At 33.8% G+C, this 21,083-nt stretch overlaps 1 protein-coding gene across 16 annotated transcripts in view; it reads left to right on the top strand.

The window, feature by feature from the left end:
- Window positions 1–21,083, top strand: part of DMD (dystrophin) — a 1,135,802-nt gene that overhangs the window by 420,498 nt on the left and 694,221 nt on the right. For all 16 annotated transcript variants that reach the window (XM_072937290.1, XM_041719931.2, XM_041719926.2 and 13 more), the window contains 3 exons: window positions 15,640–15,825; window positions 16,471–16,652; window positions 20,108–20,258. In XM_072937290.1, coding sequence (XP_072793391.1) covers window positions 15,640–15,825; window positions 16,471–16,652; window positions 20,108–20,258 — 519 coding nt within the window. The remainder of the gene's footprint in view (window positions 1–15,639; window positions 15,826–16,470; window positions 16,653–20,107; window positions 20,259–21,083) is intronic.

Below are 21,083 nucleotides of genomic sequence, written 5' to 3'. Positions count from 1 at the left end.
GCTGAGCACAGGGGGACAATCCCTGCCCTGGTCCTGCTGTCACACCATTGCTGATCCAGGCCAGGTGCCATTGCTCTCCCTGGGCACACCTGGCTCATGTCCAGCTGCTGCTGACCAGAACCCCCAGCCCCTTTTCTTCTGGGAATATTTCCAGCCACTCTGTCCCAAGCCTCAATACTTTCCTGGGGTTACTGTGAATCAGATGCAGAACTTGGCACTTTGCCCTGTAAAATTTCATGCAATTGGGCCATCAATCAGCCTGTCCAGATCCCTCTGCAGGGCCTTCTATCCCACAGCAGATCAATATGCCAACCCATCTCGGTGTCCCCTGCAAACCAAGTGAGGGCGACCTCTATTCCTATTGAAAAAAACAGTGCTGAAAATATAAGCATTGAAAAAAATGGGTCTGAACAAAATCTGAGAGTATTTTGAGACTGGTACTTCTGTAAATAAGCTTCTGACAGGTCCTGTCAGAAAAGTGAATCTATGAATTTGGCTGCCTTAAATTCTCTATTCAATATCAAGCCCATTGATCTCTATCATTGTTGATTTTTGTTCTTTTGGCAGGAGTTGTGTTTTCTTCATTCCACATTGTATGAAATACAATACAGTTTGTGTGCAGAATTGCTGTTTAACCTTTAAACTGACAAGCTTCGATATATTTGAATTGAAATAATTTGAGATGAAGTGGTGGTAAATAGGGACTGTATTTGATAGCACATAATGATGTAATTTGGGTCTGAAGAATTAGGGCCTTCACCTTAGGCTTCAACCTTGTCATTATTAGTTTGTGAGAAATTCCTAACCATCCAGTCATTACTTGTGTTTTACAGAAGTATTATAATGCAATTTGCTTGTTTTCTGTGTTTATTAATGTGAATGTTACCCAGTTTCTGTATGGCACTTTTTTAGTCAGTTCATAATAATATACATATAATTAATTATCTTGAAAAGTCACCAAAAGCTCCTTATAAAATTAAGCTGAATTTATTCCCACAGCACAGCACAGAACCCTTCTGGCAGTCATGGTGGTTTTCTAGACCCTTTATTTGCCAATTTGGTCTTCTGCCAACAATTTAACTTTAAAAATGCTGTGAGACATCCTTTCTGGGACTCTTCAGGGCTTGTCTGTCCACAAAATGTAGTGGTACAGGATCACAGGATTGCTTTATTGCTCTCCTTTGTACTAAAACAGATATTTCTTTTACTTAGAAGCTGTGGTCTAAATACTGTCCTGTTTACCTCTTTTGAAGAGGCATCAGAAGACAGTTAAATACAGCCAAAAAGAAGTTGAATTCCAACTTTTTGGAATTTCTAACTTCAGATACTTGTCTCAGAAAATATCCCATTACGTCAGCATTGGAGGGATTTATGGTGTAATTTAAAGCAGAATTTGGGAAACTTCATAAATACTGAATTATCTGCACATTTAATCATTAGATCATGATGGATATAATCTGGGCAACAAGTATAATGATAGTCCCAGGTGTTAACCTAAGTATTCTCATTTAAATAGAAACTTTCAGAAACCTAGGAACTGTTTCTGTAGAGCTAAGTAAAATCTCTAGGCTTGGCATAATAAAATAGAAAAATTTATCATCAGGGGTCAGGTAAAGGAAAAGCAGAGGGAAAAATCAAGCTAAATACAAGTCTTCTGGATTTCTTAGAGAGCTCTCTTAGATGCCATGTATTCAAGGAACAGTTTGAAAAATGATGACGCAGACATTTTCAAGTGTGTTTATATATGTTTTATATTTTCTACAACAGTCTTGAAAATAGATGGTTTCTTGTCTGAGTCTGGAGGTCTGTCAAGATGACAGTTGTTTCCTGTCACTGCTTTGTGCATAGCCACCAGCAGCAGTTCTAACTCATTTTGTGTGTGAGGTTTATTTTTGTTTGGTTGTTTGTTGCTTTTATGGGTCTTTTTTTGTTGTTCTTTTGTTTAAATGTTTACTGTAGATTCTTTTTCTAGAGTTTTTGTTGTCAAAAATGTTAGTACTCTTATGGGTAAAGTGATAGCTTGTAGCGGATCTAGTTTCCAATATATCAGAGCTTTTAGTCTACTTTATTTCACACACTCATTCATTTGGTTTCCCCCAGAGCGGAACTCATGAGATCTCAACTTCCCTGCCAGGGCAGAGAGGTTGTTGCTGGTCCAGCTGCCAGCTCTGCCACTGGTTTGCATTTACAGATGTTGGACATCACTGCCCAAAATTCTTAGGCATTACCTGCTACTTGTCTCCACGCATCTGTCTGTTGACCAGCAACAGCACAGCAGGAAATGCTGTGAAGCTACATCAGGGGAAGTTCAGAGTAGACACAGGAAAAAGTTCTGAGAGGATGGTCTGTGGGCAGAACAGGATCACCAGTGAAGTGGTCATAGCACCAAGCCTGTAAGAGTTTAAGCAGAGTCTGGATGTTGCTCTTAGCCATAGGATTTAAGTTGATGTAGTCCTGTGAGGAGCAGGGAGATGGAACCAATCCATCCTGATTTGAGAGGTTCTATAATTCTCTGATCTACAGGATCTTTCTTTTTAGTCAGCATCTTTTCTACCTTACTTCCAAATCCCATTCTCTTCCCTGACACAAATTCTTTTCAGGATGCTTCTTTTTGTCAGCAGGTGATCTTTGCATAGCCATGAGACTGCAGCTTTCCCAGTCTAAACAGTCTCTGGGCAAAAGCACAACTCATGATGAGCCTCACCAGGAGTGCTTCTGTCATCTGCCTTTCAATAATGGCAGGATTTAGAGCATTCTAAACCACTCTAGACCATTTGTTAGCAAAACTTACAACCAGTCGCAGCTGCTTGTAGCTGGCAAGTGGCAAGAATCAGCCCCAGAGTTTTCAGGTTTTCAGCTGCCTCTGCTCCAAACATCTTTGCATATTGTCTAATCCCTGTACAAGTTCCTGTTCATATCGACTAGTGAAGGTGGGGTTTTTTTCCACCTCTAATGGGTAATGACAAATCTTTAGTTTGTTATAAAAAGCAATTACTTACTGACTTTCCCGTCTCTTTTAAACTTTCACTTTTAATTGACCTTAAAAAAAAGTATGAGAGAAAACTTTATTCATTATGTAAGACTTTATCAACTATAATTTTTTTCCTTAAAATAGCTGTAAAGCTTTTTTAACAAGGGACATTGGAAATGTAACATGGAATTTCCCATGTGATCTGTTTTATTGTATTCCTTACTCACTGATAAGAAAGGGTAACAAGTTTTTCATTAAGTTAAAATTCCTAGATAAAGTATATCTGCTGTATATTCAGATTAAATCTAGTAACTGAATAGAGTGATAATGTCATAATCATAAGTGTACCTATAACTGTTTGGAAATATTTAAGGAGAAAAATATTTTCTAGTAAGTTAACTTGATTTGCATTAAAGTGGAAGGTTTCTGTAATTTTTTTTTTTTTTCCTATTAGAAACCTGGAAATATTATACCAGTCATTTCCTGATTACATTATTGGTGAATGTATTTTTGAAGAGTCAACTGTACATACTTTCAAGAGCACACTTTTACCTTGGGTATTTTTTTTCTTACAGGTTATATTTAGGTTTTTTTTAACTAGCTTCAGTGCTATTTTAGGTTCTATCTGTTTTTTTTTTTTTTTTTTGAAAAGCACACTTAACAAGAATTTCTTAATTTCAAATTTGAGTAGCGATACTGCTGCTTCTTTTTTAGAAAAGTCTGTTTTAAAAGTTCTAACCTGTACTGAAAATCTGGTCTTGCCAAATTTAACACCTTGTTAATATGAGTGAAAGGATTACTTAGTTTGACTGAAATTTACAGTTCAGTAAAGTTTTTTTCCTCTCATTTTGGAAAGAAACCTCTTTTCTATGGTTACTAAATCGTTTAATGCCTACAATAAGATATATAGGATGCATAACATTTTGAAATGTTCTTTTAAGTAATTTTGTGCCACTGAGTGTCTTGAACATAAAGTATGTGTAAGATGTGTTAAAAATGGATGTAGATACAGCAAATAAGGACACGTATTTGTTTATTGTGGACATTTTATCTTTTTTATATCCTTAATATGTAAAATATTAAATTATTAAATTTGAATCCCCCTTCTGGCCTGTAGATTTTAGGCAACAGTGCAGAATTGCTTGTATCATCAGTGCATTTGATACAAAGGAGGGGCTAGATAAAACATAGGACATTATTTTAATGAAAATCCTTACTGGTAAACAGACTGGTATTCATTTTTTCCTAATCTGAGGACTGAAATTGAAGTAATTTGAGGATTTGTACAATTTGAAGTACAAATGCATCCCCATTACAAACACTTAAGAAAGGCTTTTCACTTTATGCACACAAAAAAAGTGAATTTAGTCTGAGATTCAGAAAGCAAGCAATTAACTCTTTGCACTCTTTCATTATACCTATTAAAACCTCTGAAATGCAAAAAATAATTTATATAGAACTCATGTCTTTTGAAAAACTTCTCAAATCAACAGGACAGTGTAGCACACAAAAGCAATTTAAAGTATTTTTCTAGAGGTAAAATTACAGCATCACTACAAGCAGCATTATCATTAAAATTTTGCTCATCTGTATAGCATGTGAACTTCTCAATAGTTTGATGAAATCTTGCTTCATAATTTTAGATAATATTACTTAAAACTTAGTTTATTAAGAATTTTTATTACTAATTAATTTCTCTAGATTTGACATTAGTAAAATTAAAAAGAAAGCAAAGATGAAATTGTTTGGTTAATCATTTATTTGTGTGTCCCGTTGAGAATTATTACCAACATGAGAATAAAACCCAAACACTTAATCCAAAGAAATCCTGCAATACTGATGGAGCAGCAGCAGCACATTTTATTCCTGTTCTCAGGAATAGGAGAGAAAGTTTAGTTTTGAACCTCTTCATTCTCAATGGCTTTTCTGGCTGTCATCAATGAGAGAAGCTCCCTTGGCCTCAGCAGTTTCATCCTGTCTTTCTCCGTCTGACTTTCTGTGCAGTCTGACAGGATACACTCACTTTAACAATGGCTTTCAGAGGATTATGGCTATGTTTTAAACATTAAGGATTACATTTTCCACTTAAAAGTCATTGAGTTTTAATTACGATACTTTTAAATTTCCTGTCCTGTCTTACACCATCATATGGTGTAATTCTATACAGCTAAAATAAAACTGATGAGGATTTTTAATTAAGGTAGCTTTAAAAAATGTGTGCAGGATATGTATGAGTTTTGCCCTTAAAATGCCTGTGGCCAAGTGTAACTTTGAGGAAATAACTTTGTGTTTTACTCCAGTAGAAAGTGTTAAGACCTCTGTGGAGAAAACTTTTGTGCCCCCAGGTGCATGTAATACTCTATATTGTAAAATCCAAAATATTTTGTGTGTGTTACAAGTTCTATTGATTTTGAGAAGTGAAGGAGCATTTCCATGCAGAATCAATGAAACTTTCTGCTTCCAGAACATCCTTTTGCCCAAATCACTGCTCTGTAAGATAGTGGATAACCATTTTTCCTTTTGCCTGTTGTATCTAACAATGCCATTAGAGTTGTCTGTTTTCAGGGCCTGTGGGAAGTGCTGTGACTGTTTGTTAGTTCACATTTGTATGGCAGGGAGGTCTGCATGTTTACCTGCAGCAGTGACCTTTGGAAAGGGCGGGTTGCTGATCTCTACTGATATGAAAATCCTGATATCTTTCTTCCCCTCGGTGATTTGGATGCAATAGAAGCTGTGTCTTGTAATGCTTATGTAGAAGATTCTCCCTCTAAGATACTGCAAAGTGTATTTTTAGTTTCGGTCTGCATGTACAGACTTTAAAGCCAAGTATAGAAAAATATTCATCAATTTTCTATGTTGATTTTCTACAACAAAAGCATCTGTTTCTATTTGCAGTAGTATTAAAGAATTTTGCTTTATATTTTTTGTAATATTTATAATTATTTTAATCAGTATTATTAATACAGGTATGTTAGCCTGTGGTTATCAGTGAGCTAAGGGAAAAGGAGGAATAAATAAAATAAAAATACATTTGGGGTGGAGAGAAACAAACAATTTTTTAGATGTTCAATATTTATTTAAAAATTCCAATCCTGAAATAATAATGCATAGCAAAAAAGAGAACTTCAAAAATATAAAAATTTTTTTAAACAACAATTGTACATTGTTTGTACAGAAAGCATTTGTTTTGTTAGAACTTAATTACTTTGTGTAACAAGGAAATAGATATATTTTGATGTAATAAATAATTCTTAAAAATTAAAAAGAAAATTTTAGTTGTTTGATAGTGATGGCATTAGAGCAGAAATAGTAGCTTAAATAAACTGAGAATGATGAGGTGAGGCATCAAATTTTAAAAAACAGATGTATGTTTTAAAAGAGTACCAAATGGGATTTTCCCAAAAAATCAAAGTTATTACTTGAAAACACTAGTGATCTCTTATGGAAGTAGTTATGAGTACTTTTTGCAAGTAATTTGGGGAAAAAAATATGTTTACCTCCTAAGCATGAATAAGGACAGAATAAAAATCTGGTTTAAGTTAAAGCCTAACCCCCATTAATATAGAAATATATGTGTGTTTAGAGGAAGTGGAAAACACAGAAAGTACAGACACGTGAAAATATGAGATGCAAATTCTATGTTTGATGTTTATGTAGGCAATCTTCCAGGTTTATATTTTCCTACCTTCTTTATTTCTGCTGTAATCTCTCCAGATTTCTCTTTGATATTTGCATCCTATCTAACGTAACAGTATTTGCAGCTTCATATTGTTTGTATCAGCTTCTGAATTGCCAGTTCTTACACACTAATGTTGATATTTCTTCACTCTATAAGTAAAACATTTTCCTAACATTCCTTTTGAAAGATCTTCTCTCTGGTAGTTTGAAGTGGTTTTGGTGGACAACACATATCAATTTCAGTTCTGTTTTTTTTTTTTTTCCAAAAATCAAGTAAGTCTAATATTGATTTTTCTCTATCTTGTATTCTTATACATTGCTCCTGAAGTATCAGCAAAAGAATTTGTAAAATAATTCTACTGTCTGTCAAAGCAAACAAAAAACATAAACCAGGAAAGGGAGAAAGAAGTGAGGAAGAAGGAAGGAGAGATAAATTTTAAAGATTGCTTTATAAAATAAAAAAAAAAAAATCATTATTGTGTCGGGAGCATCATATACAGAGATACATATAAAATATGCATCCATATTTTAGTGAATATGAGTACATTTATATATGATATGGGGAAGGATAATATTGCTTGGAAAAATTTAATATGTAAGGCACCTATAATTATTTTCTACCACATCAGCAATATCAGGAAAAAGTGTTTGATAAAATACTTGGAGATTCTGTTTTAAAATTCTGGTAATTATTTCAAAAGCAAAAATAGTTAATTTATTTCTAGGATAATGTACTATGAGTAAATAAATAAATCTCAATAAACGTGCAATTCCAGAATTAAGAAATTGCTTTTTGCTAGATCTCAAGTAGCAAAGCAGAGGGGGAAGGGGGAAGATGAAAACAAGTTTTGAGGAAGAAAGAGTAAAGATTAGAATATGGTTTTGAAACAGCACATTTATAATGTATTTTTTAAACTGGCAATTCCAGAATTTCTAGTGTCTGTTAGGAGTTTTGCAGCTACAAAGTTACATATTAGTTGTACATTGTCTCTGTAATGAGAATTTAGAAGCTTGTAACTCACTGGTTCATGCCCACCCTTTTAGTAATTGGATTTGACTACATCTGAGTATTCTTGCTTACTCATTCTCCACTGATTTGTGGCTCAGAAACTTCTTGACTTGGAGATGGCATCTTTTTATTTAAAAGTCCTCAGTGGATTTTTATCCTGTTCTTCTATCCAGTTACTGTTCTATGTAACATTTAATAAGGTTTTATATGTAGCTTTCAGTATTCCAGAGGGGCTTTGTAGTTCCTGTTCTTATCTTTTGGAAATATTTTGGTATTTTCTGCATTAATACCCAATTTATAAACCTGAAGCTCTACATTCAGAAGAGGAGGAAAACCCCATTGTGAGATGATTGGTTATCATTTTTACTGATTCACAGCTTTTGATTTATTACTCAGAATACGTAGCTACAATAAAGGTAGTTACACTAAGAGTTATAAAAAAACCTCCAAACATGAAATCACTTGATCCATTTCTGCAACAGCCTTTTGGTTGGTTTTTAATTTTAAATTGAAAATATATTCATTGCAGTGGTTTCCATTGAAGAAGGAGAGCCTCTTTGATAGAAATTAAAAGACATTTTGGGAGAGTATAAATACAAAGTAGATAAAAACTGCGTAAGAGCTGTGAATGGGATATTCAACTTATTCAAGTAAATTTCACTACTGAGATTTTAGATCACATTGCAATACCACCTATTTTAATAATTCCTTCCAACTCTAATAGCACAATTCAACACATGTTGTTGAATACTCTGAAATCTCCAGGACCTCAACCTCAGCTTCATAGAAAATGTGTAGTATATCCACTAATTGGCTCTTGCCTCAGAATCTTTATTTATCAAAAGAAAATACTATCTCAGAGATGTATCTTGTTGAAGTTAATTGCTGAGGCTGTTGATGCTTTTGAAGGCATTTTGATATTGCACTATGTGAAAATATAAAAAGAGTTTTGAAGTTAAATATTTTTGTTGAGAAGATTCTTTTATGCTATGGAATAACACAGATTTTGGTGACAGCAGTAGCAGAAGAGAGAGAGAATAGGGGAAAAGAAAAGCAAGAAATAACGACTGAACAGGATGCTGAAAAGAGAAGGCTACTTTTTCTTCCAGAATTATAGAACCACATTTATATATTTTTATAGTTTTTTGAGTTATAAGGCTGTAGAATTCACTATGAAGCATATGTGAAAGTAGAAAAAAAAAATTGATTTTGTTTTTTTTTCCTTTTTGCTTTTGGCCTGCATTTCTGTAATCTTAATCTTGACATCTCCATTTGTATTTTAGCAGAATACCTTTTGGTGTTTGTTTCTTGATTTGTCTGTAGCCAGAGAGAAATGGGGTGCAGTCTGTATTTCTATCTCTATCTTCTGTACAATGTGTTAAAAAATTAATTCAGTACATTTTTGGACAATCCATTTGCATTTCTCTTGGCTAAGATAATTTACCTTTTCCCATTCAGGTTTTCTGATAATACATATAATAGTTTTTCTCCATATGGAGGTTTTGAGATTACAATTTAGAACATAGAACATTTCATATAATGGTTTAGGTTAGAAGAGGTGTTAAAGATCTTTAAAGACCTTTAAAATGTCTTTCTTAGAGCAGTCTCCTTCAAAGTGTATGTTACATTAGTCATGATTACATTTAGAACTTGCATTTTAAACATTAAAATTAAATAAGCATGGCCATTGTCTATTCAATCTTGCGTAGTTTTCATGCTATTGAATTATTCTGTGACCACAATTCAAATTTCAAGGTGGTCTAATCATCATTAGTGGATAAAATTACCTTTTCCTTTTTTGTCTGTGTGTATGTGAAAGTACAAAACACTGGGAATTTCTCAAATAAGCTGAAACTGCTGATCTGGAGTTACATTGTTGGTAGCACTACTGGGAAAAAGCCCCAGGCTTCTTGACCTGTAATATACTTTCATTAGGACCCAGTTACCATTTACTGATGGAGAGTTCTAAGAGTCATTAGTTAATACTGAAACCTTATCCTGGGGTGAAAATTTCACCTTTCTTTATGTAGAGTAGAGTCTTATTTATGTATTATGTAGTGGCCAAATGATCTCAGTCTACTGCGTGACATGACAGCGACTGAAATATACTTCCCTTTAAAATGTGCCCAGGTCTTTGATCAGGAAAGGGAAAGTTTGAATAATGATGGGTAGACTAGCCATTTAAAGAGGAAGAAATCATAATTTTATTGTAGGTTTATGGTGAAAGTAATTCCATTCAGTCACTGACTGTCAGAGCCATGGTTCTTAATTGCTTGAGTAGGAGGTGCCTTCCTTAGAGAGGCAAATACCGGTGTTTTATCATCAGCAATGCTACAAACAGCAATACATTTGATAAGCATCAAAACTCAACAAAATTAAAACCCTTAAATAAACAGAGGCAGAAAATTTTCCCTGGAGACTTCATAAAAGCAGTATGTTTTGATACACTTTGAATCAAGTAGCTACTAAGCAAAACCTGATTTGATGTTTTTCCAAATACAGGTGTGCTGAAGAAAGCAAGCTAAGGAGAAAATTTTTCTGCACAGCACTAACTCACTTGACCATGTATGCAAAATGAAAAAAAAAAAAAATTTTCACTTTTTAGAATGTTTGATCATTATGAGCAGCTGGCAGCCATGACTCCTGTCTCTGAAGTCTGAACATCATCTTACCCGTCCTCACAGTTCCCAGTTTTAGTCTCTTCCCAAAGCCAGTTGATTGCAGTTTTTTTCAATGTCTTTAAGTTGTCTTAAGTGAACTTCTACACTTGAGTCCCCAAGGCACAACATTTTGCTTTAATGCCAATAAGTTCTTTGTCTCTTTCAGTCTTTATTTGTACCAGCTGTACCCGTGTAGAGTAGTAGAAGAAATTAATTTTCTTTTACCACTTTCCTGTCAATAGTTCTAACCTTCTCCTTCCTTTGTAATGAATGTACTTTCATCAATACTGCCTGGCTCTGTCTTTTCTCCTCAGCATATACATTGCCTAAGCTCCATTGATTTTTAATGACCTAATAATCTGCTGCATCTCAAAACTGCAGTTGCAAGGACAGGTCGATTCATCCAGGTGGAAACATATGCAGGAGAAATGGAGCCACAGAGAAAATCAAGTACTAAAAATGTAACTTGTCTCAATTGAGCAAGCAAAACCTACAATTTTTCAGATTTATCATAAGGCCAAACCTGTGTGGCTTTTCAGACAAATAGAAAAGAAAAAAACCAAACCAAACAAAAACAAACAAAAAACCAAACAAACAACAACAACAACAAAAAAACAAAACACCACCTTTCTTACCCAAGATTCATTTACAATAATGTTTTTAGAATACTTAATAAAATGGAAGTGCTAGCCTCATTTAGCACAAGGAAATTGTTAACATTATAATAACAAGCAGTCTGAATCAATTTATCTTAGAAGTTTTTATACCAGAAATGACTGAACTATTCTGTCTGGACTCATCTGTTGAGAAAAAATAATCTTGATCATTGAAGAGACTGTTTTATCATTTAACATTTTAACAGTCATAATTTTGAAATACAAAGACACACAAAATAGATTTTGTAATGAGAAAGTTGGAGGAACCAAAAAATAAGCAGTGATTTCATTCTTAGATGATAGGAGGCATAATTAGAGAGTGAATAATGTGAACTATTTTCTGAGGCTGTAATCCTGTAAAGGGGGTGTTCAAAAATGAGAAAAATACTCTGAACTGAAATTGGCATTTAATAAAAAATGTTTCTTTAAAATTTTATGTCTTTGAATTTAAAAACTCTTAATGTCCAGAGCCACATTCTTTATCTTTTACAGTGGGACAGGCAGTTTCTGAAGGAAGGAAATACATAATATAAATAAGAGTGCTGGAATGAACCCTAAAGATTTCCTGTAAAACTACTTTCTAAAGCTGCCCACCTAATTTGTAAGACTTAGAATCAGTCTTTATGCATTAATAGAAACAGTCTTGGAGAATTTGCTAACACACAACTAATCCTTCTCCTCCCTTTAGGAACATAATGCAATAACAGGTGAAGAACACTTTGTCCCCTCATTTTCTCACCTTGGAGGAGCTACGAGGTCATGGTTTAAATTCTGTGAATTTCATTTCAAATGTAATTCTTACATTTGCCAGGAATAGATAATTTTTTCCAGGCTTCTGAAGGTCATAGGATTTTTACTTTCACTTATTATACTTAAAATTAAATCTTCAGAATCTCTGGGGTCTTTCAGTCCCCACACCTTAGCAGAGGATAGTGAAGTATACAGAGATTTAACTCCCATTGTTTTATCTAGGTATAATTTATCTATGTGTAACACAGAGCTGGGGGGGGGGGGGGAGGGGGGAAGAGTCTAGAGGACAAAATATGGGTCCAGAGCAATTTTTTCTTTTTATATCAGTCCATGAGAGCAACCAGGATTGTTACATGCAAATGTGTCTGATCATTTTTCAAAACAGTCTGGAAATGACTGGCTGTCTGATCCCCAGCTACACGTGCTGCAGTGTTCATTAAACATTTTAATTCCTCATGTTGTTTTCACTGGTGTTGGTCAGTGCTCTCCCAAGAATAGCAAACTGGAGAGTTCACTGGCTCTCAGGGCTTGCCTGCAGAGGGAGGCTGCTGTCCACATCCCGCTGTGGTCCTGGAGAGCTCAACAGGTCTCAATTTAGGACTGATGCTTCCAGGGTCACAAGAGAATTGTCTTTAGTCATAGTAGCTTTCCATCTCGGCCACAATTTGTGTCAGTAAATTTCTTTTAAAGGTTGGATAACAAAACTGCTGTTCTGCTCAGGTTATTTCACTAGTTTAGGCAAGAAAAAAGAGTCTCCAAGACTGTTCATTAAGAAACAGTTGGCTTGTTAGCCAGTGTAAGTTCATGGGAACAGACAATATTTGTGATGAGTTCAAGGCCAATGCACACATATATTTCTGAGATGATTGTGCAGCCAAAGGAGGAGGGAGGGATGCACCACCACGATGAGTTTTGTTGAAGTTTTTAGTCAGTAAATCACTGTGTGTTGCTCCAACTCCAGACAAGCAACTTTGTGTAGCATACTCATTAAATACTTTTATAGGTTTTGATTTAAGAATGAAACTGTATTTATATTTAGACAGATTTTGTTCCTAAGAATAACCTTCCTAGCATTATATGGCTATAACAATTTGACTTCAGCCTGTGTTCATTGTTTTTCATTTTCTTAAAAAATATGATTAGAAACGGCCATCACAACTTATATCAGATATATATATTAATAACAGTCCTATATTAATAACTATCCTATCTGTGTAGTATATGGAACACCTTAAAATTCTATTTTTCGTACTTTCTTAGGCATTTCAGAGAGATTTCATATAAATTCATAAACAAGAACACTCACAGGTTTTGCTGTTTGGTTGCCTACCAATATGATTTATAAGAATCAGAGGTTTCCATTCTTATTTGATTTATGTGGCCTATTTTCATTTTGGGAATATTCTTAGTGCTGTCAGATTTGCACACTTAAATTGGGGGTTTATTAAGGGATGAATAATTGGTATAAAAATCTTTGAAATGCTACTTTGGTTTTGGTTTTTAATACAAAGAGTGTGCCATAAGTATTAGATCAGTAGTTGACCCCTTCTAAATTTTCGTGTTCCATTTACAGCTAATTCCATGGAATTGATGCCTGTTTTTCTTTCAATATGCAGGATAAGCAAGGATGGCCAGTTATCTTTTGGAGAGAAAACAACACTGACAGTAGTAGAAATGAGATTATAACAGTGTTTATATGTATCTTTTGACAAGTCAAAAAACCACAGTTGCCTCCGAGGAGTGTTTTTTATCCTCGAAGGCATTTTACAGTGTTACAATTTTAGAAATCTATAGTTATGTATTTTTCTTCTAGTCTTTTTCTGTTTCCCTTATGTCAGAAAACAGGCATGTTCCCATTTTTGTTTGGTTTTTTTTTTTTTTTTTGAGAACAAAATTTGAAATACCTGTCAAGAAACTCTCTGTGTTTCTATTTTTATTAGAATACTTTTGGGTTTTATACTTCTCAAGAGATGTTACAGCAGATCTGAAATAAGTCTAGGCACCTTTTTTTCATAGGTCATGATTACAAGATTTTTCAGTGCTCTTCTGTATAATATTTATGTTAAAATGAAAGAAAGCAAAGAAAGTGCTGATCATTAGGAAAAATTATATTTAGTAGCTGTTCCTCAGACAAAGTGTTGTTGGGGGTCCTTAAAGACTTGTCATACATGAGACAATTCGGTGTCTGATCTAGAGAAGGAAGGATTTTCAGATGAAAAATTTTCAGACAAATTCGGACAACAGAGATTATCACAGATCTCTACAAACATGATATCCCTAGCCTTAGTCAACTGTTTAAGCGTTTTTGTATGCTGTAACAGATATGGATATATACAATGAAGTATTGATATATGCCATGAAAAAAAAACTATTACCTGTGAAAAGTAACGATCAAGTTAACCCTTTCCACAGTGGAAAAAATTATTTCTTGGATGCAGGAATGTGATGTGGTTGGGTGCAATTTCTTATTGTATTGTATATTATTTGAAATCTAGAATTACGCAGAGGTCAAAAATTAATTTGTGCTGAAGGGATTTATGCCGACCATTTTATGTGCTTCATTATTTATGTTTCTGTAAGATAATACTTCCTTGTAACAAAAAAAAAAAAAAAACAACAAAACAAAACACAGCCCACACTATAAAGTTCATCAGTTTTCCAAGCCTGCTTTTCCTCATGAGGATTCAGTTACTGACTGTTGTGTTTCTCACACAAGTGGTGATAGTCATGATAGTCATGACTATTACCTAGGCTAACACATATTTAGGGATCTGCATAAATTTCATGTGATTATTAGATCTATGTAATTCTGAATTAAGCTGTTGTGAAGACTAAAAATTTCATTTTTAATTATTACATTTCATTCATTACACTTCCTGAAGTCAGCTCACTTGGCTGAGCTCCAATCCCATTCATGTAAGAGTTGGGCTCGAAGATCCTCTGGGTCCCTTCCAACTCAGAGCCTGCTGTGTTCCTGCTTGTGGTTCTAGTGATAAACTTTAACTTTCAGTTCTAGACTGCAATGAAAGGCTTTATTAGTTTCTTTAAGCATTTTATTGGCACGAATTTTTCATTAGGAACAATTCTTGCCAACTATAAAATTGTTAAGTGCCTTGATACATATCTTTTTAATGGAAGCATAAGCATATTTATATGTCCAGTTTGTTTTAAAATTAAATTCATGACAAAGTAACTAAACTTGTTCAGAACTTCTTGAAAAACATAAGGGATGGTATTTTCTGTAGTAAATGTATTTTTTGCTTCTCTTCTGTCCTTGTTTTCTACTGTTATACTAATCAATGAGTACTTGTTGATTTCTCTTGACTTTAAGAAGTAGATCAGAAATGGAATTTCTGTTCTCAGAAGAAACTTGGCTTTAAAAAATAATTAAAAGTTTGGCCTTTGCAGAAAAGAGAAATCAACAGTAATACACTTTTGCTTGGTTTTAAAAAGTTATGATTTTGCATGAGTTTTGGATCTTTTTCAGCTGCCTAGAATGGTTTTCACAAAATATGTGTATGTGGATTGCTCAAGCTTAGCATTGCAAGTAATGTAAAGGTTTGTTGGTTTGGGTTTTTGAAATGTCATGTTTTCCATAGATTTTCTGTGTTAATTATCTCTCTAAATATGTGGTAAATATTATTTTCATTATTCACTATTCAGAACACTTGATAGGGATTTTGCATAACAGTGTGAAATATCTACTTAAAGATGAGATTTTTTTATTTCCCTCAATATTAACTGATCTTGGTCAGTTAACTGATTTTGTATTGCAAAGTACATCCATGTATTAGCAATCTGATTATTTTTAATTTTTTTTTTTTTTTTAGAATACAATGGTGTTTCATTTATTCCTTTGTAGAACTGTCTGAGCAGATGCCATTTTCATTGCTCTTACAATTTGGTTTTGATCAGTTTTTAGAAAGTGTTGAAGAAAAGAAATTTAGCACTGTGCGGATGGGGGCTGGAGATCTTGAAAACTACCAAACTGCTTTAGAAGAAGTACTCACGTGGCTTCTCTCTGCTGAAGATGCATTACAAGCACAAGGAGATATATCCAATGACGTAGAAGTTGTTAAAGAACAGTTTCACACCCATGAGGTATATGTTTACACTAGTCTTTTGAAATGTATTTATTTTATTCTATTCGGATTTGTTTTGTTTTTTTATTAATTTTGATTCAGAGAATGTAAGCTGGGGACTCTGCCTTAGAGTCATAGAATTGTTTAGGTTGGAAAAGACCCTTAAGATCTTCAAGTACAACCATTAACCTAGCACTGCCAAATCCACCACTAAACCATGTTCCTAAATACTGCATCTACACCTCAAAGGATGGCAACTCAACCGCTTCCCTGGAAGCCCATTCCAAGGTTTGAGAACATTCAGTGGAGATGTTTTTTTCCCCTAAAATTCAATCTAAACATCCTCTGGTACAACTTGAGGCAATTTCCTCTCATCCTACCATTTGTTGCTATACCCAACTCCTTGCACCCTTCTTTCAGGTAGTTGCAGAGATCAGTAAAATCACCCTGCAGCCTCTTCTTCTCCGGACTAAACAACTTTGTGCCTTTTGGAGAAAGTGAAAGTGTTTATTTGAAGTTATGTTAAAAGTTTTGGTGAGGAGTTGAAAAAATTAAAACCAAGGTTGAAAATCATGTTGGCACAACAGTGCAGTTCTGTTCTTTCATTTCAAAGAATGCAACTGAAAGCAGGATATTTTTTACATATTTTTTTTTTAATTATCAGGGGTTTATGATGGAGTTAACAGCTCACCAAGGACGTGTTGGTAATGTTTTGCAAGTTGGAAGTCAACTTCTATCAACTGGAAAACTTTCAGATGAGGAAGAGAATGAAATCCAAGAACAAATGAATCTACTTAATTCTCGTTGGGAAAGTCTCAGGGTAGCAAGTATGGAAAAACAAAGCAAGTAAGTAATATGACAGGTGTAATAATGTATATTGATTTTGACTGAAACAATCCTGAATTTGACCAACAGTTGGGATTTTCCTTCACTTCACTGTGAGAAAAACTCCATCTTGTATCTGTTTTAACCTGAAATTTGATGTGTAGTGTTTTTGAAGCTTGCATGTTGTTAGGAGCCTGGAAGCCACCTAAAGCAGCAGCTATCACCAACTTGGACACCGATAGCACTTTAACCAAAATTTGTATAACCTACGTCACCTTTTTAGAGTTGTTTCAACAAAGAATGTATTGCACTATATTGAACTACAAAGGAGAGAACCTTTGCAAAGATTAAAAAGGAAAATGAAAACAAATCTTTTAAGGCCTGTAAAACTCAATTCCATTAAAAGAATAAATGAGAACTTAGCTTTCCTGGAAGTATTGCCATGGTTTTATTGGAGTGCAAATTATGCTATTTATAACAGAGTAAGGCCTATAGTTTGAAGTTGAACTACACGTAGAAGTAGAGACATAATCTATTAAATAGTCACAATAATCTTTTGAGATTTTTAATATTAATATATCTGGTTTTTAAATTTTGATTTACATAGTACCATCTGGGATAAGAAATTTCATAAAAAGCTTGTGATTGTGCCACACGGGAGTAATTTGGTTTACGGGATACAGAGATAAAGTATATATTTTCTTACTTTCTTCATAAATACATATTGAACATATTCAGTTATTAATCTTACTCCCCTTTTAAGGTTTTTTCAGTTCTACTTTATCTTTTAGAGTTGAGGGGTTTGTCCATTGCATTAAAAAGCAAGCCGAGATTTTCAACAATTGCATGACATAGCTCTCTTCCTTCCAATATGTTCTTAGCAATTCCAAACACTTGGATTTTTTTTCAGTTTGCTACTGAGTACTGAGAATGTTTCCTTTATTCTGTCTTCTATTGACTATAAAATTGTTGCTGGGTTTCAGATGTTTCAACTTAACTTTTTCCAATTCTAGTATTTATTTTTTTTTGAGAGAGAGAAAAATCTATGATTTTTTCTGCTTTACTGTAGGGAATTTTTATTTGCCATACTTATTTTCATTTAAATCAACACATGCAAGTAGCTATGTGTCTGAGTGGTATTTTGTCTACTTAAAATGTCCTTTAACAGCAGTTTTTAAACCCATCTCCCAGCTGCAGCTGTAGGTCATTGCCTGGGGAACTGAATGGCATACTGTCTTCTAAAGCAGGTCATATTTGGGTAATAGGAGCTCAGTAGAAGACATTGAATGATAAGAGCTTCATAGAGAGTGTTGTGCTACTACCTAATTTCCTATACAAAAAGGAAATGTGTGATAAATTCAATAAGATTTGGTATAGGGCAAGAGAAAATTTCTCAGGAATTATATATTTAGATATAGTTCCGGCCTTTTGGTAAAACCAGTGTCTTTCAAGAAACTGGCTGGCTGATTATTAAAACCTTTCATGTCACAATCAAATAAATTTCTGGGTTATTATACATTAGTTAAACTCTCAGATCCATCTTCTACTTCAGTTTAAAGCAGAATCTTCTGAGAACACTGCTGTAATCTAATCCCTAAGGCAACAGTGACACGTTTAGGCAAACGGATGGTTTTTGTGAAGATGAGAACAGCAAAGCTGTCTGACCTCTGTAATGGTAATAGGAAGTGTGAAAAAAGGCACCACACTTTACAGCACAGGGGAAACAAAAGCAAGTAATAAACAAGAACAGAAGGAAGATACACTGATAAAGATGCTATAAAAATGAAAGGGTTTTAGAGAAAGTGATTTAGGAGGTCAGAATGTCAGAGGAAGTTTGGAACAAAACAATGCCTTTGTGTAAAAGCAGCCCAGATTGGATTTCTCATGTATTCAGTATGTATTGAAATTATTTGACTTTTCTAAGAAGCAGTGCACTAGCATGCTGAAGGAAAACTGTCTCTCTTTTTTATTTCTTCCTCCTGGCCTTTCCAAAGCAATATGCTTTATAGTAAAGCATCTCAGTGATAAATATGCCACTGTAGAGAAAAACAATGCAATTTTCCACTTTATAGGGAGTTCTACAACTTTTAAAACACATTCAATTAAATTAAAAGTTGTTTTTTTTTAATTTGAAACCTATGAGAACCATGTTATAAACACAGGTTTTGATTATCTCATGACGTATATAAATAAATACCAAACCCTCATATCAGATGTTTATAAAAGTATTTTGAAAGCAAGAAAGTACATAGTGAATGGTAAGAAAGAAGAAGCATTCTTTTGCTTAGGAATTAACTTTTAATATAATTTATTTATGTTTTGTAGTTATTTAATTTTGAAGTTTATGCTCCTTACTTCAGAATAATGTCAATATTACGTATAATACATGTTTAATCATTTTTTTTAAATTCAGTTTATTTAATTTAATGCTAAGAGGAATGTCTCCAGGGTTGAGCACTGTACTTTATAATAGCTTATTTTATAATATCAAGACAATAAAATACTCAGTTGAAAGTGAAGGACTGAGATCCCTAATCCCTGGTAAACCATGGGTTTTATTGAAACAGGGTATCATCTTTTTATACTCTATCTGAAATTAATAGAGAGATTAGGATGGAAACAATACTATATGAGTTTTCTGGTGATTTTATTAAATCTTTAAAATATGGTTTCCATAAAAAAAAAATAAAAACCAAATCTGAAATCCTCGAATGCTTTTGATGAAGATTTTGTTTAGGAAAGTTTAGAGAATTTCAAAGGAGGCAAGTGTAAGTGGAAATCTGTAATGTTTTTTTGGGCAGGTCATTTTGGCTCTATATGGATCTGTATTGATATATATAGATCTATATATCTATAATTTGATTAGGCAAAACTGAAGTATTTCCTGGTTAATTTTTCAGAGTATTTTCTATTGAATAACTGAAAATATAATATTTTTTCTATTAGAGGAAGCCTGATAAGGTCAGCTGTTTGAGCAGTTTTCAAAAGACTTGTAGTGGATAAAACAAGCTTTATAAAAAACAGTGTAGAAATTTTTAACTCTAGCTCTAATAGACATGTAACTGGAATACAAAGCTTTAGCAGACCAAATATTATCTGATGTTTCTAAAGAAAAAGCATCAAAACAATTTTTCTAAATCAAAATGACTAAAAAAAAAATTTCAGTTACCTTCTCCATGGAACCATAGAATGTGCTGGGTTGGAAGGGACCCATTGAGGTCATTGAGTCCAACTCCTGGCCCTGCACAGCCACCCCAGCAGTCATCCCATGTGCCTGACAGAATTCCCCAAACACTTCCTGAGCTCTCAGGCTGGTGCTGTGACCACTGCCCTGGGGAGCCTGTTCCCCTTTCAAAGCTTCTATTTCTATTCTGCCTTCAAATGTAACCTTGGGAAAATCTGTTAGTACACAGGACAGATGTTTCTGACTGTTGTTTTCTTCACTAATAAATTCTTTTTTTTTCTTTGTTTTACAGTTTACATAAAATCCTAATGGATTTGCAGAACCAGCAGCTAGCCCAACTAGCTGATTGGCTGACAAAAACAGAGGAAAGGACAAAGAAAACTGATTTGGAACCCTTAGGTCCAGATCTAGAGGACCTAAAGCGCCAAATAGAAGAGCATAAGGTATGCTGTGATGTGCTTCCAAAGACATAAAACTGAAATTGGGTGGTTGACATTTTAAAATCTCTACTCCTGCCGTTAGAGCATAGCAAAGTAATATGAAATCTTGATTTAATATTTATTGTTTGGTACAGTTAGCAAGCTTTTGTAGACTTACTTTATCACAGCTGTGAGTTTTATTCTGATATAAAAAAAAAATTGCTTTCTTTTTATACATAAGCAATCTACTAGAATATTCAAGGCAACTTTACAATCTTTTCATTACATTACAATGAAAATATATCATTTTATTTAATACCTGTGTATTCTTTTTTTTTATCTTGCTTTTTTCTCTTACGTATTGTAGCAGCAATGATGCAGTAGTCAGACCATACAATATTGTTAAGACTCCAGAGATCCTGAATATATATAATGCACGGTAAAATGCACTAACCATAGAAAATACTTTTTAGTAATGTATTGAAACAACAAAAAAACCCATAGCCAAACTCAGGAATAGAGTATGAAATGGAATTTAGCCAATTTATTCCACTTTATATAAGTGTAATTTTTATTTGGAAGAATTAAGGACTAAAAAGAGAGGATAGTTTGTGTAATAGATTGATTAAATGTAATGGTTTAGATTGCCTTACTTCATAATAATTTAGATTTAAAAATAAATTTATATATGTGTCTGTAGCACATTATGGTGATAAGGAAACACGGAAAAATATAGAAAGCAGAGATTTGTGAGGTGGTGGAGAATTAATATGATGACCTGTTAATGTCTCTACCTCAATGGCTCAGAACAGTTCCTTGCCATGGTGTCTTGAGAGATTTTAACACCTG

Source organism: Taeniopygia guttata, chromosome 1 (genome assembly GCF_048771995.1).
Source record: "Taeniopygia guttata chromosome 1, bTaeGut7.mat, whole genome shotgun sequence".
NCBI classification, from domain to species: Eukaryota; Metazoa; Chordata; class Aves; order Passeriformes; family Estrildidae; genus Taeniopygia; species Taeniopygia guttata.
This window is presented reverse-complemented; position numbering and strand designations above follow the sequence as displayed.